Raw genomic sequence first — 14,881 nt, 5'->3', positions numbered from 1 at the left:
CTGGTAGTAAGACAGGGTTGTTGCTCAGACTTCCATGCATAAGTATGTTACTGACAGAATATGCCAAATTTCCAGTAACAGTGAACTGTACCCTTTTTTTTTTTTACTTCTGTGAAGGTGTCCTAAATATAAATCTCTATATGAGGTTCTGTTTCAACTTGCTCCCTACTCTAGAGGTTGTAGATCCATGGCTTAAATTAAGTAAATAACATGGTAATTGCCATCTCTTTAAAGTTCTTTCAAAGCAGGAGATATTAAAGCACTTAAGGTTGTTCTGCAAAACTGTAACTGGCACTAGGTTGGTATACTTCTCACACTTCGTACAGGATCCACATTTGATTGGTACAGAGGCCCTTTGAAGCAGATTAATGCTAGGCTGGCAGATCACCCTAATTATAGCATTCATTGGATTGACTGCATGAATTGTTTGGGGGGGGACTGTATTCATGAAGTTGATAGTAATACACATAGTATTTTAGGTTAATCGGCTACGTGTTCAGCCTTCTTAGGAGAGGACAAGCTTTTGTAGTCTTTTAGTAGAAAAGTATTTCAATGGATTATTTCCTGCCACAAATTTCTCATCTATGATGATATCCATATCCGAGCACCAGCTGTTCTCCGGAAACCTTCCCTCTGCCAGGGGGAGCTGAGCGGCTCTGTGTCAGGTTTGTCCGATGTCTCTATGCGCCCATGCCGGAAATGTTGCTGGGGCCAGTATAAGTAGCGGCGTCGCCTCCCATGATCCAATTTCCTTTTTCTGCACCCTCGGTTATCAGCAACGTGCTTGTAGAGCTTTTCCAGTGGTTATCAATGCGGAGTCCGTCTGAGACCTCTGGGTTCAAGCCATGCACAGACTGCAGTAGACCGATGTCTATCCTAGTTCTGCACCATATTTGCTTGTACTGTCGGGGCAAAGTCCACGACACCCAGGACTTTGCGTCATGTCAGTTGATGCACCCAAAGGCCCTTAAGGAGCGGACAGCGATGTTATTCACCTTCATCCACAAGGAAGCAAAGGTTCCACTGTCCCAGCCGAAGATGCGCGGTGCGATTCGTCATTCCTAAGGTCAAACGGCTACTTGCGCGGAGTGGGAGTATGAGGAGGTGATGAAGGAGAAGAAGTAGAAGAAGAAACACTATAAGAGGTTGCACTCTGAGTGAGGCCTCACCAGCACTCTTCTTCCTCCTCGAAGAAAAAGCCACCGTTCTAAGGTGTCTCCGGAGCAGTCAGCGCAGGTACCCTTCCCAACCCATTCCTCCGCGAAGGAGGAATGAGAACGTTTTTGCCTGACGATACTTGACATCTTGACCAAGGCACTGGTGGCTCCAGCACCTGTGGCGCAGGCAGGGGTGCTGCGGTCTTCGGCCACAACGCGGATGGTGCCCAGTACATCATACACAAGCGGCAGATTACTCTCAGCTGACCATTGCCACACACCAATGGTCTTGAGCCTGGTCCCCATAGCAAGATAGCTCAGCGTTGATAGGCTGTGCCCACAGCGACACCGTGGGCTCTGCATGAATACGTCCCACTTCCCAGAGACTCTTATGTCGAAAATGACATTTATGATGAGGAAGGCGAACAAGGTCCCATTAGGGTTTGAGCCCATACGTTCTAAGGAAGAGAGGGACTTCCCAAGGTGCTATGGAAGTGCATGCCGGATCTGACAGATGACCTGCAAGGGGACTTCGTTCTGGACACTTCCCCGGAGTTGGACATTCTGCCAGCATCAACAAAACCTGAGGCCATTTACCAGCACCTGATGGCAAAGGTGGCCGATACGCTGGGTCTCTCGACGCCATCCAGGTCCAGAGTACAATACAAACTCTGCAACATTCTTGATGATGCCCAAAGAAAGAGGCGCCACTGCCCTACAAGTGATGGTGGAAGCACCAGTGTTGGCCATGCGGGAGAAACCTGCCACTGTTGCCCCATTGCATAAGGATCTTGCTAAGAAACACTGTCCTGCACCATCAGACCAGACTTTCCTCTCTGCCCATGCATCACCTGAAAGCCTGGTGGTACAGGCTGCAACTGTGAGCCTGAAGACCTCGACTTTTCCGTCCCTTCCACCGGACAGGGAAAACAAGAGCTGTGAATGTCTCTTGTGCCATGGCGAAGTTCTCCTTTGGCCTCTGGTCGGCAATAGCCAATAACACAGAGCACGTCCACGAGGGTGAGATGAGGGATGTGTTTCTGTCCCTGGTCTCGGACGGCAAGGAGGTGGCATGACAGATGCTGCAATCTGGCCTGGACACGGCGGACTGCGTGGGCAGGTCAAGGGCCACTAGCACAGTGGTTGGGCTCCATTCCAGGTTTGTGGCCAACATCCAGTCGAGGATACTAGATATGCCCTTTGACGGACAAAACGTCCAATTTTGGAGCCAAGTCTGATGATACCCTCCAGAAAGTCCAGTCGTCTAAGGCGACTGCCAAGTCCTTGGGACACGCGGTCCAGCAGCCCACCACGCAATCCTCATCACACACAGGGCATGGGCCTTCGCTCCTTTCCTGCATTTGCCCAGAGGTGCCATGGACAACCTTCCCCTTGAAGGGGCCAAGGCAGGCGCTTCACAAGGGGCAGAGGGAGAGGTAACAGCAAGGAGTTATCATGCAAGCGCTGTCCCTATCGACTCACTGGGGCACCAAATCTCAGTGATGGAATCCAGCACCTGACACTGGTGGGGCAAAGGCTATCCTTGTTCAGCAGGGAGGGGTTTTGCATCGATGGTTGTAGTTCTGACCACATGTCGGACCCTTTGGAGGTCTTGAGTCGGGTAGCTGAGAACTTAGCGTGATGGGCTGGGTGAGACAACTTGATGAAAGGGATGTTGTTTTGGTAGCCTTGGCCCAAGGGGACAGTGGTCACGGACGCATCTCTGACCGTCTGGTATGTCAGACCTTACGGTGAGTGGACTGTGGTCTCCCACAGAATCTCAGGATTACATCTACTTGGTTGAGCTGAGAGAGATCAGGCTGGCCCTGGTCGCTTTCCTTCTTTCTGTAAAGCGCAAGACTGTGCTGATACTGACAGTGAACACAGTGGCATGCACTACGTCAACAAACAAGATGGAGTGGGGCCCTTGCCTCTTGTGCAGAGAAGCGATGAGACAGTGGTTCTGGGCTCTGGAGAACAGCCTCTCCCGGATGACGGCTCCTCTGGCCGGAAGAGAGAACAACACAGCGGATGCATTGAGCAGACAGACCTCGTCCTCCCACGAATAGGAGCTCTGTCAGGAAGTTCTGGAGGTGGTTTTTTCTCTTTGGGGGACTCATCAAATGGACCTCTTCGCTTCCAGTGTCAGCAGGAAGTGCAAATTGCTCTGATCCATGGAATGTCCTCGTCTGGGAGCTTTCTAGGATGTGTTAACGGTCGACTGGACTTTCAACCTCCTTTATGCATTTCTGCCAAACCCCGTCATCCCGCTGGTCCTCAAGAGACTTTGTTCCGAACACCGGTGATCATTATTCTCCAGACTGGGCAGGAGAACGTGGTACCCGGATTTGCTGGACATGTCCAACTGCCCTCCCTGGCACCTTCCGAGGAGAGTCGACTTGGTGTCCTCCATCCGAACCTCAGCAGCCTGAACCATCATGCTTTACTACTAAGAGGCTGAGATGCAAGGAGTAGGACTTATCAGAAGTCCTCAATGTGCTCCTCTCAGCTTGGAGACCCACGACAAAGTCCATTTATGCCTGCATGTGGCATTCATTTTCGCTGTTGTGCCGGGAGAGTGACCTGGATCCTTTATCCTGTTCCCTGTGTGGGGCTTTCTGCTTTCTTTGGCCCAAGCAGGCTTCCAGACTGGCACTATAAAGGGTTACCTCACAGCTATTTCTGTGTTTAAGAGGTCTTATGGACAGGGCTTGTTTTTCGAAATCCCCACTAGGTTTGTCTCATCAGTTTCCTCCTCACCAGTTTGTGGTTCCGGCAAGGGATTTGAATTTCGTTTTAACATTTCTCCTGGTCCGTCCGTTTGAGCCCCTTAATTCCTGTTCTATTGTATTTCTCATCCTTGGTGATTTTCCTGGTTGCCATCACTTAGCGAGATGGGTGAGTGGGCTCCAGTTTTACCTCCCTATTTATTTTTTTCCAAAGAGAAGGTGACTTTGAGAGTGGGGACCTACTTTCTGCCAAAGTGGTCTTGTATTTCCATCCCTCTTAGAAGATCTACATTCCTGTGTTCTTTCCTCCGCCTCACCCTTCTCGTGCTAGAGAGGCTAGGAAAGATGACCAGCTTCTTGTTGATTACGCTAGTGCTCGTGCAGGTAGGGTTGTGACTGAACAGTCCCTGTCCAGATGGATCATTCTCTGAATCCAAGAATGCTACAATCTGGCTAGGAAGGATGTGCCTGAGGGTCTCAGAACTCATTCTACTAGCAGAGTGGCAGTCACCTCTGCCCTGCAGAGGGGAATCTCGGTCATGGACATTTGCCAGGCGGCAACGTGGGCATATCTGCACACGTTTGCTAAGCATTACTGCTTGGAATTCCCTTTCGGGCTCAGATGCCTGTTTTGGTAGGGAAGTCCTTCAGAGTTTTGTGATTTAGGTTGTGTCCTTGCTTTCCTCCCTCTTCAAGATTACGTACTGCCCTGGGAATTTATCATAGATGAGGAATCCGTGGCAGGAAAGAATCCATTAGAAGAACAAATTACTTGCCTCTCGTTAATGTTTTTTTCGGATGGGTCTTCCTGCCACGGATTTCTCATCGCCCTCCCTACTTACCCCGCTTTAAGGAATTTAGTACTTCATTGGTTCTACAGTCCCTTAGTGTCAGAGTGCTAGGGAAAAAGGGTGGACTGAGGTCCTGGGACGCTGCGCCGCTACTCATACTGGCCCTGTAGTCATTTCTGGCAAGGGGTGATTAGAGCTGTTGATGTACTCGACGCGCATGCCCCTGGCAGCAAAATGTTTTCCGGAGAACTATGCATGGATATCATAGATGAGGAATACGTGGCAGTAACATCATCAGAAAGAACATTACAGAGAGGTAAGTATTTTGTTCATTATGATTCATCATTCCATTTACGCATAGCTAATGCAGATGCATTTTTAGCAGCTGCTAATCAGTGGCTTTGGATTGTTGATTTTAGACAAGATCTCCTGGCGGACAGGCAAGCAGCATTTGAATCTGCCCTAATTAAGGCAAAGATGTTCTTGCAAAATCTGCTTGAATCATCTTTAGGACACACAGACACGGCCAGTAGAGGCATGTGCTATGGGGTGGACATGAGATGATCAGCCTGGATGCACACCACAGAAGTCACCAACGACCTACAGGATGGAATTTTAGACCTTCCTTTTGATGGAAATGATATTTTTCACTCTTCTACTAATGATGAATTGACCAAGAAAAACACATGCACACAAACCTTTAGATCATTAGCTAGCCTTACCAAGCCGGCTTCAAAGTCTGTCTCATAAACGCAACCTAGGTTTCAAGGCAGATTAAGATCATGTGGAGGTTTTAGGGGTTTTCAAGAAAGCATGGCTAGGCAGCCGACTAAATTGCCTAGTACTCAGATACGGAAGTAGCAGAGAACTAACCATAAAGGCTTTTTACTTGTCCCCTCCTCAACATCAGTCTCAGAGCCAAAGAAACCATGATGAAGTTGTCCGGGTCCACAAATCTCCTGTGGCGTTTTTACTCGCCATCCCCCCCCCCCTCCTCAGCTTCGGCCTCGGAGCCAAAGAAACCATGATGTAGTTGTCCGGGTCCACAAATCTCCTGTGGACTGTAGAGTGGCTCCGCACAAAGATCAGTGGTGTTACCATTTTGTAGGCTGTTGGTTCATTTCAGCAGTTTCCAAAGGTTTTTGTCTCCCGGTCTGTTTTCCTCTCTCTGCAGTCCTATTGCTCATACAAATAGGATCTCCTGCACTTCTCAAGGAAGTGGAGAGCTTTATGGATTCCCAAGTGGTAGAAAGAGCCCCTGTGCAAGAAAGGGACAGGCATTTTTATTCCAGAAAGAACCAGGCAGGCCTGAGAATTGTGTAAAACCTACCTTTCAGCAATCTTTATTTACCCCTTGAATAATTAGACAGCTCAGATTGCAGAGTCTCTCTGCTCGGGAGACTGCCTATTTGCCTTTGACCTGAAGGATGTGCTGCTCATATCAATTTGGCAGCTGTTTCTACAATACCTCTGATTTTCAGTCATTGGGAAACATTTCCAATACAAAGTACTCCCATTTGGTCTAAATTCAGGTCCAAAAATATTAACAAAGATTATGAATGTGATAGCCAGTTTATTTAGGAACAGGGCCTGTCTACCCTTATCTCAACGATTGGCTTATCAGCGCGAAATCTCCCCAAGTAGCAACGCAGAAGCCCTATTCGATATGCTTATCCACTTGGGATTCTCGATCAACACCAAGAAGTCGGAGCTGACATCCGCTGATAGGTTTTCAGTGGGACACAGTGCAAGCCACAATATATTGGCAGCACTGAAGCATTTCTTAGCAAAGGAGTGCCCAACAGTGTGGTGGTATCAACATCTGATGGGTCTCCTTGCCACTTGCATTCTCTCAGTACCACTACCAAGGGTCAAAATGAGGAAGATACAACTTCACTTAGCATCGTTTTAGGATCATGAAACATGATCCCAATCAGACAGAATAACGATCTCTGCAATTCCCAAGGAGGATCTCCTATGGTGGAATAGGGACTCCACTTCACCATCTACCACATGCCACAGAAGTAAGACTCTTCCTTCCCTAGAGCGATGGGGTGCCACGTTAGGGTCTCGCACAACTCACGGGCTGTGGCCCTCCAGTGACAATCAGAGGCATACAAACTATCTGGCGTTGAAGGTATTATTTCTGGCCTTGAAGCGCTTCATTGCAATGTTACAGACCAAGGTTGTTCTAATCCTCAAGGACAGCATCACCTCGATGTTTTACGTAATTAAACGGAGTAGAACCAAATCACCATTCCTATGCAAACTTGCCCTCTGTTATGAGAGTGGGCGATCAAACAGAGGTTATGACTGCAAGCAGTTCATTTACCAGCTCAGCAGACTCATGGTGAACTCCTGCAAATGGGAGATAGCAGAGTATATTCTTTAGGAGTCGTTCTTAATGTTGGGTCACCCAGAGATAGACCTCTTTGCAACAAGCAGCAATGCCAAATGAAACAAGTACGCATCTTGGGAAAGCCAGGGAGAGAATTCGGAAAGAGATGGTTTTCAGGTAGATTGGTTGGAAATTACCTGTTATGCATTCCCACCGACCCGGTTCATGCAGGAAGTCCTCAACAAATTCAGAATAGCCAGGGATTGCAGGTAGATTCTAATTGGCCCTCTGTGGCCCTCTAGGTATGGTGCTTAGACCTCACAAAGATAGCCTACCACATGCTGCTCAGACTGAAAGTATCCGATTGGATGTTGTTCCAACAGGGAGGCTGTGCATCACCCTACCCACAATTGATGCACCTAGTGGCCTGGTGCTTGAAAAGCTAACGTTGGCACATATAAAGCTGTCTGAAGATAATATAGACATAATTCAGAGAGCTAGAAAGGACTCTACAAGAGCAAGTAGACCACGTTTGTCACTGGTCCCAACAGAATGCCATTCACCCCCTTACCATTTATCAGCAGTCTTCCCCTCCAGGAAAGGCCATTTAAAAGTCAGATTATAGTACTGAAACAGCAACTATACAGGTCATCAAAGATGCATCCCCACCTGAGTTCACTGCCACTCAAACCTGTGAAACACTCCCCAGCTAGACTTCTCAACGGCATCAACAACTGTGAGTATATCCCCTCCAGGCTCAAGAAGCTATGCTGGCTGTGATTTGAGCCCAGACCATCTTTAAAAGAGCCTTATTACTGTTGTTGTGTCTACTCATTAGGGTTCGAAATTGCTGGGAGTTATTTAGCTCCTTGATAGAGCCTAGAAGAACCTGGTTAGCTTGACACCAACAGCTGCCAGAAGTTACGGTTGGTTCCCCAAGCCAACTGGGGTCATAAAAATATACTTATCCAACCTAACTATGTGTTATGAATGTACAATATATGTACCATAATAAACCTCTAGAAATTATGTAAAGCATAAATTGTCATATTTACTGGAAACACAGTTACAATTTCATCTCATTTGGAAGTTAGATGTGCGAAAACAGAAAAGGGATTTACACAAAGGAAACAGTTTATCTGGATGGAGATAAGGATTCTTTTCCTCTCCCCTACCCCACTCCCATTGGAAGTGGCCTTTCTGAATTATTGAAGGCCTGTATTTGAAAAAACCTAGTGAAACTCCTCTACATGTATGCAGAAATGAGCATATTTAAATTGCTCATCGGTATAGCACACCTTGGTTAATCTGCTGTGGCAACCGTATAACAATTATACTCAAGGGTGGATACATTTGATCTCCAATCCTCACAGTATAGAAGAAAAGGTGGAGTGATATTCCCATGAAAAGGAATTCTTCCTCACTATCACCATTTGTTGGTGCAATACAGATTGTGGAAATTTTCCCCACATTCTACAAGGGTTTGCATTTTTTAGAACACTTGGCAGAGGAGGAGTGATAGAAAGAAGACTTTATCACCACTAAAAAACACAAGCAACTGTATACCCCTGATGAATGTCCTACATTTATCTGTGTTCTAGAGACAGAAACTTGTGCAAGTTGGGTTTAGAAAACAATAACAGCACTCTCAAAAGAACGGATAAACAACCCCAATGTAAAGTATCACATGGTGTTGATCTAGTTATTGGAGGAATTAACCCGATTTGTTTGTACTTGTTGTGTTCTGTGAATTATGTTTTATGGAGTTTTATGTAATGTGATCATTTTATGAGTATCAATACCTATATGTTTAATTAAAAAAAACTTTTTAACGTTCACGTGTGAATTTTAGGTATTAGATATACCCGCTGTCATTGCAATTTTTGTGTTTAGACACCTGTTAGTATATCTTCTTTTCTGTATAATATATATAGAAGTTAGATGTGTTATATACTGCATATTTGCACCTCCTTCTTCAGAGAGAAAGTGAGTGGGCAAGAGTTAGCAGCAGAGATGGAAATGTTGTGGCAGGAACAAAGATGAATGGAGTAGCAGATGAAGTGGCAGAATTATGAAGTAGCAGCAAACACAGGTAAAGAGATGAGCAAGAAGGGTGAACCGACAGAAAAGAAATGTAAACAACGAAAGGGAAAGTATTTTAAAGAGAATGTAAAAAGCAAAGCGCTGTAAAGCAACATGGCAAGAGACACAGGGTTCAACAGAACAGTTAGCAATAGTGTACAAAACATAGCAGCAAAGCAATAGAAAAAGGGTTTCAAAACATTTGAATTTGTTTGATGCATGCACAGTTTGGCAAAAAAAAGTACGTTTGGACATCTTTCAGGAGCTCAATTCATGAGGACGGACTTTAATAGCTCCTCGGTCATGATGAGTAACTCCTGGTTTGATGAGAATCCTGTCACACAAGAGCTACTTCCAGCGCTGCTCCATGAATTTCAATGTTGTCCCTGTGGTCTGCCATATGTAGCTGTAAAGCATATGTCTGAGGCCAGCACAATTCCAGAAGCCACAAGCTTGCAAGATGGAAACAAAAAAATGTCAGGAGAAATCCTTAAAAGTATCCTTTTCCTATTACACGCCATCAATGCTTAGCAACATACCATTAGAAATGTGGCTCCAGCACTCCCACAGGTTAATGAAAGAAATAAAGACCTAGCTCTTCAAAGACCTATTCAGTGAACAATAGAGGACCTCACAAGATGTACCTGCTTATGTCCTCTGCATGTTCTGCCATGCAAAGGACCATCCATACAAATAGATATATTTCACTGTACAGCGCTCAGGTATGCATATTTCATAAATAGCTGGCATACATTGGCCAGCTCTTTTAACTGAAGAGTGAGATTGCATCCACAGCTGCAGAAGCCCTAGAACCCTGGCACCTCATTACAGCCCACATAAAGATAGTGGAAAGAGCAGTGGTCTTTATTGTGTATTTGTATTTATTGTTTTATATAGCGCCTTAATCCAAGGCGCTTTACAATGAGCAACAGAATATACAGTAAACATAGAACAGTAGCAGCAATAACGGTAAACATGAGTCAAACCAGAAAATCAGCATGTAGAACAATTTACATATGAGAAAGAAGAGGAGAGGGGGTGGAGAAAGAGTAGTGAGTGAGTAGTAGAAAGAAGGGAGATTTAGAAGAGATGTTTAGAAGAGATGGGGAAGATAAAGAGAACACAGAAGGGTACAAAAAAAGCGGGAAAGAAGAGTGAGAGGTGGAAGGGGATCAGGGAGGGGAATCAAAGAGATTTCAGTGAGGAGTGGAAGGGAGAATAGGAAGGGGAGGAACGGATAGAGAAAGTTAGGGAGTTCCAGTGTAAGGGGGCAAGGAGCTGAAAGGAATGGAAACGGTAAGAGGCACAAGGGGGATAGGAAATGAAAGTAAGAAGAGATCGGCAGAACGAAGGGAGTGAGAGGGGGTATAAAATGAGAGAAGAGTGGTAAGGAGGAGCAAGGTCGTGAAGAGATTTAAAGACCAGACAAAGGAAGTGAAATTTAAGTTGGGAATAGAAAGGAAGATCATTGATCCCTTTTCCTTCTACACACAGCTTGTAACTTGAAGCACATAGTATTGACGTAGGAAGTGGATTTATGGGTGAATTTGAGTGTTGTGTTTTGTTATCCCCTGATGATCTGGACTCTTATTATTGCCGACGGGATAGCTTGGGGGCAACGCTCTCGTAGGACAACGCTGAGCAGCGTGAGTTTGATACCTGGTCCTGTGCTTAGAGGCTGGTGCCTGGATTGAAGTGTAATATCAACAATGTAATTTGTAATGCCCAAGGAAACTACAACAGAAGCCCTGGAGTTAATCCACTCTTTTCAGCATGCAGTCCATCGATTTTTGTATTCGACATTTCAGTTGGTAGGAACCACTTCTAGGTGATCTCAAGGTTGAGAGCCCTATTGAGCTCTGATTAGTAGCGAACCATGCCCCTCCAATTATGTTGGTGGACAACTCAGTCAGTGATGTCAACAGCTTCTTCTTTTGAAGTAATTTCAATCATTTGTTTCCTTAATTTAACCGTTTTACCATTTTATTCAATCTAGGAAATAAAGATAGAAGTTGATGAGAATTTACAGCTGGACAGTAACCCCCTGGAGTGGACAGTGGCTGACGTGGTGAGGTTCATCAGATCTACAGACTGCGCACCAGTAGCCAGAGTTTTCCGAGACCAGGTAATTGAAAATGTTTTCATTTTCGTTTCCCATCTTTACTAAAGATTTCTGCATCATGCTTTCAAGAATTGATCTAGCAATTCGATTCTATGACAAGACAGGAGGCGATCATTCTGCTTTTTCTTCTTTATTACTGCTCAACACAGCACTTCAAATTTATTTTTCATGTTTTTTATTAACTTTAAAAAAAAAACACTAACAAACTTTCATCCAACGTGGATCATTTAAATCGGTCCAAGAACTGTCCCCTATACATTTCCCATGAGGCCTCTGGTGCTCTGTAGTCCTAGCCTCAGTCTCAACCTCCCATAGGACTCCTTTCCCTAGTAGAAGTCCTCCCTTGACTAGGTGCTTTCCTCTTCTTTTTTGCTGCATACACAGCTAAGTAGACCTATGCAATTAATGCCATTCACTTTAAGTTTATGTAATTTCATGTAAATTGGTCAGTGTCATATGTTTACTCAAGCGCGCGCATCTATATTTAAGAATATCTTTGCTGACGCAAAGCGCGCAATGTGCATAGTTTGATATTTTAATAAGTCATACATTTCAGTGGTTATTCTAGTACCATATGGGTTCTACTTGCGTTCGTACCGTCGAGTTGCCAAGGAGTGAAGGCACAGCCCCGCGAGCGTTATCGCTCGCCTAAGGGGCTCCCTCACTTCTCATGCGTACATTCGCGGGAAGCCTCCTCAGAGGCCGTTCAGGCCCGACCTCCTGAACACGGCGGTGGCGCTGTTTTCTGGCCACCGCGACTGTGCGTAGCTTCTATCCTCCTCGAGTAACGGTCGGCAAACACTGTGTTGCAACGTTGCAAGCCACATCCAGAGGCACTAAAAGTAGGTAGGAGCATTAAAAAAAAAACATATTTTGATCCCGACTGTGGCATTTCAGTTGAGAGAGCTCAGCTCCTCTAGGGCTCCATGTTAAGCCCAGAAGGCGGCTCCACAGCAGGGATTACTCCTTACCCTCAGAGTGCACAACCCCTCAAACCAGAATTATGGCAAGTGACAGAGGAGATTATTGGGAGGAGTATGAGGAACAGGAGGAAGAGATGCAGGAGGAGGAGATGGACCTATCGCTCATCTTTAAAAGAGTGCTAGGTGACTCTCTTGTTAGAGCAGTAGCTCAGGGAGTGCAACCCTTGCGCAAACGGCTACAAGCCCTAGAAGGTTTGCTGGGCACTAAAGCTGGCAGTCTAGAAGATCCAGATAAGGGGACCTCCGCAAGACCTCTCGAGAACACTAATAGGGGTGTATGGCGGCCCAGAAGAGGAAGTACTCTTCTACCCCCCCCATCCCCGGGCTCTATCAGGGGAATACGAGAAAAGCCCCAAGAGGCAGCTGATGCTTTCCACAGGTTGAAAGAAGCCTTTCTGGCGAAATCAGCGGTGCCCTGCCTCGTACCTCCAACCCCAGGGGCAGATAATATGGGGGATGAGCACTCATCGTCAGAGGAGTATGGACAGGAGGATGAGGATGATGAGAGTATTTCAGGCAAGAAGAAAGCGCTTAAGCAGCCCAAAGCAGACGTAAATAAAGCCAGCACTGCGGAGGCCACCCCTGACGAGGACATATCGGATATGTTTGAGCCTGACACTATCAGGCACCCCCGGTCCACGGAATGGACATCTTCACCAAGAGTGGCTATTTACATGGCTCAGAAAATAAGGAAGCCATTAGAAAAGGAGACGAGGTTCAGGCTCAGATCCGAGTGCCCCAGACCGGAGCTCAACGGAAAAGTCTCTGAGACCCCGGAGTTAGATCCGAAAACGCTTACCTTCATCACCAAGGCAAGCAAAGATGTGAGAAAAGGAATGGAACACGCTTGGCGTTCCTGTCAGGATAAAGTGCTGGACCTAACGGGGCCAATTGCGAAAATTATGGATCTCGCAGAAAGAGCCAAGGATACGGGAGAGCCAGTAGACCCTTTTATACTAGCAGGCTGGGCGCAGCGAGCTGTATGCCTTTTAGGGAACGCAAACCCAATGATATCGGCGGAGAGGAGGCAGTCTATGCTCCTGAAGATAGACAACAAACTAAGTGATTTACCCTTGTACGAAGCAGGAGAGAGCGTTCAGGGATTGCTCTTTGGTGACACATTTGTGAAAGAGATGAGCAGGTTCGTAGGGACCTACACAGCCCTCGAGAAGGAGCAGGCCTCAATCAGGAAGTTTTCCCCGGACAGGTTTTTACTGGGGCCGGTCGATACAGAGGCCACTCGACCGGCCACTTCAATTCAAACCGAAGGCCGCAGGGGCTGAGAGCCCGTACTGGGAGTCGCGTCAGCAGGATGCCTTTTTTTTCCGAATAGAGGCAGAGGCTTCAGAGGGAGAAGAGGAAGAGGTTTCTTCAGGCACCAGAATAGCAACTCAGGTGAGAGAGCGCAAAGCGACATATCCACCGGTAGGGGGCAGAACCGCGCTTTTTATACACAAATGGCGAGAGCTTTCAGCAGACACATGGGTTCTACAGTCTGGGCAGGGTTTCCGGCTAGATTTCATACGTCCCCCCCGAGCAAAGAAATCCCCCGCCACGCTTACACAGTTCAGAAGCGGAATTACTAGACAAAGAGTTGCAAGCACTAGCGCAGAAACAGACCATAGAGAGAGTGCGTTCTCATTCGATAGGTTTCTTGAGCAACATGTTTTTAGTGCACAGGAAAGGCAAGGTTCGGCCAGTCATAAATCAGAAAGAGCTGAAAAGCTGGCTAGTGTACAGTCATTTCAAAATGTAAGGCATCCATCTTCTATCGGACCTCATCAGAAAAGGGGATTGGTTGGCATGGTTAGATCTGAAGGACGCCTATTTGATGATTCCTGTAGCTCAGCAAGATCGGCAATTCCTCCAGTTTATTTGGAGGGATCAAAAGTGGCAATTCAAGACTCTACCTTTTGGGCAAGCATCAGCCCCGCGGGCATTCACAAAACTAATGAGGCCCTTAGCAGCCACTCTGAGACGAGGGCATCCGGATGATCATCTATTTAGACGACATCCTATTTATGTCCGAGGACAAGGAGAGATTGATAAGGCAAATGCAATGGGCGAGTACGCGGATTACAGAACTGGGTTTTCTGATCAATGCGGAGAAGTCAGATTTGATGCCAAGCAAGAGAATAGAATTCCTGGGTTTCATGAGACACAGGAAAAGCCACCCTGGAACTTCCCAGTTCCAAGATCAGAGCGATAAAGTTCTGAGAGCAGCTCTGAAGAGACCGGTTATATCGCTTTGGAATCTAGCCAAGACAGTAGGTCTCCTAGCGGCTTCGATCCAGGCAATGTTCCCAGGTCCATTGCATTATCAAGCTCTTCAGAGGCTCAAGATAAAGTTCCTACAGAAAGGATGAGGTACCATCACTTAGTTCCCCTAGATATGGACAGCAAAACAGAGATTCAATGGTGGCTCAGCAACATGGAAGCATGGAATGGCAGAGCCATATTCAGGGACATACCAGAGATAATTATAGAGTCAGACGCCAGCAGGTCAGGCTGGGGAGCGAGATGCGGTCTTGTAGAAACAGGAGGGAAATGGTCGCGAGAAGAATTAGAGCTGCACTTAAATTGCCTAGAGCTAATGGCAGGATCGTTCGCATGTCAAAGCATTTACCAAGGACCAGGCGAAATGCTGCATCCTTCTGCGAATGGACAATATCTCAGCAG

At 46.4% G+C, this 14,881-nt stretch overlaps 1 protein-coding gene across 3 annotated transcripts in view; it reads left to right on the top strand.

Annotated features, from left to right (window-relative positions):
- Positions 1-14,881, top strand: part of SFMBT1 (Scm like with four mbt domains 1) — a 1,637,826-nt gene that overhangs the window by 1,617,040 nt on the left and 5,905 nt on the right. For all 3 annotated transcript variants that reach the window (XM_069643544.1, XM_069643545.1, XM_069643546.1), the window contains exon 20: positions 11,094-11,222. In XM_069643544.1, the coding sequence (XP_069499645.1) occupies positions 11,094-11,222 (129 nt within the window). The remainder of the gene's footprint in view (positions 1-11,093; positions 11,223-14,881) is intronic.

Source organism: Ambystoma mexicanum, chromosome 2p, assembly GCF_040938575.1.
Source record: "Ambystoma mexicanum isolate Mex_15411 chromosome 2p, UKY_AmexF1_1, whole genome shotgun sequence".
Taxonomy (NCBI): Eukaryota; Metazoa; Chordata; class Amphibia; order Caudata; family Ambystomatidae; genus Ambystoma; species Ambystoma mexicanum.
The sequence above is the reverse complement of the archived record's forward strand: the minus strand, read 5'-3'. Positions and strand labels throughout refer to the sequence as shown.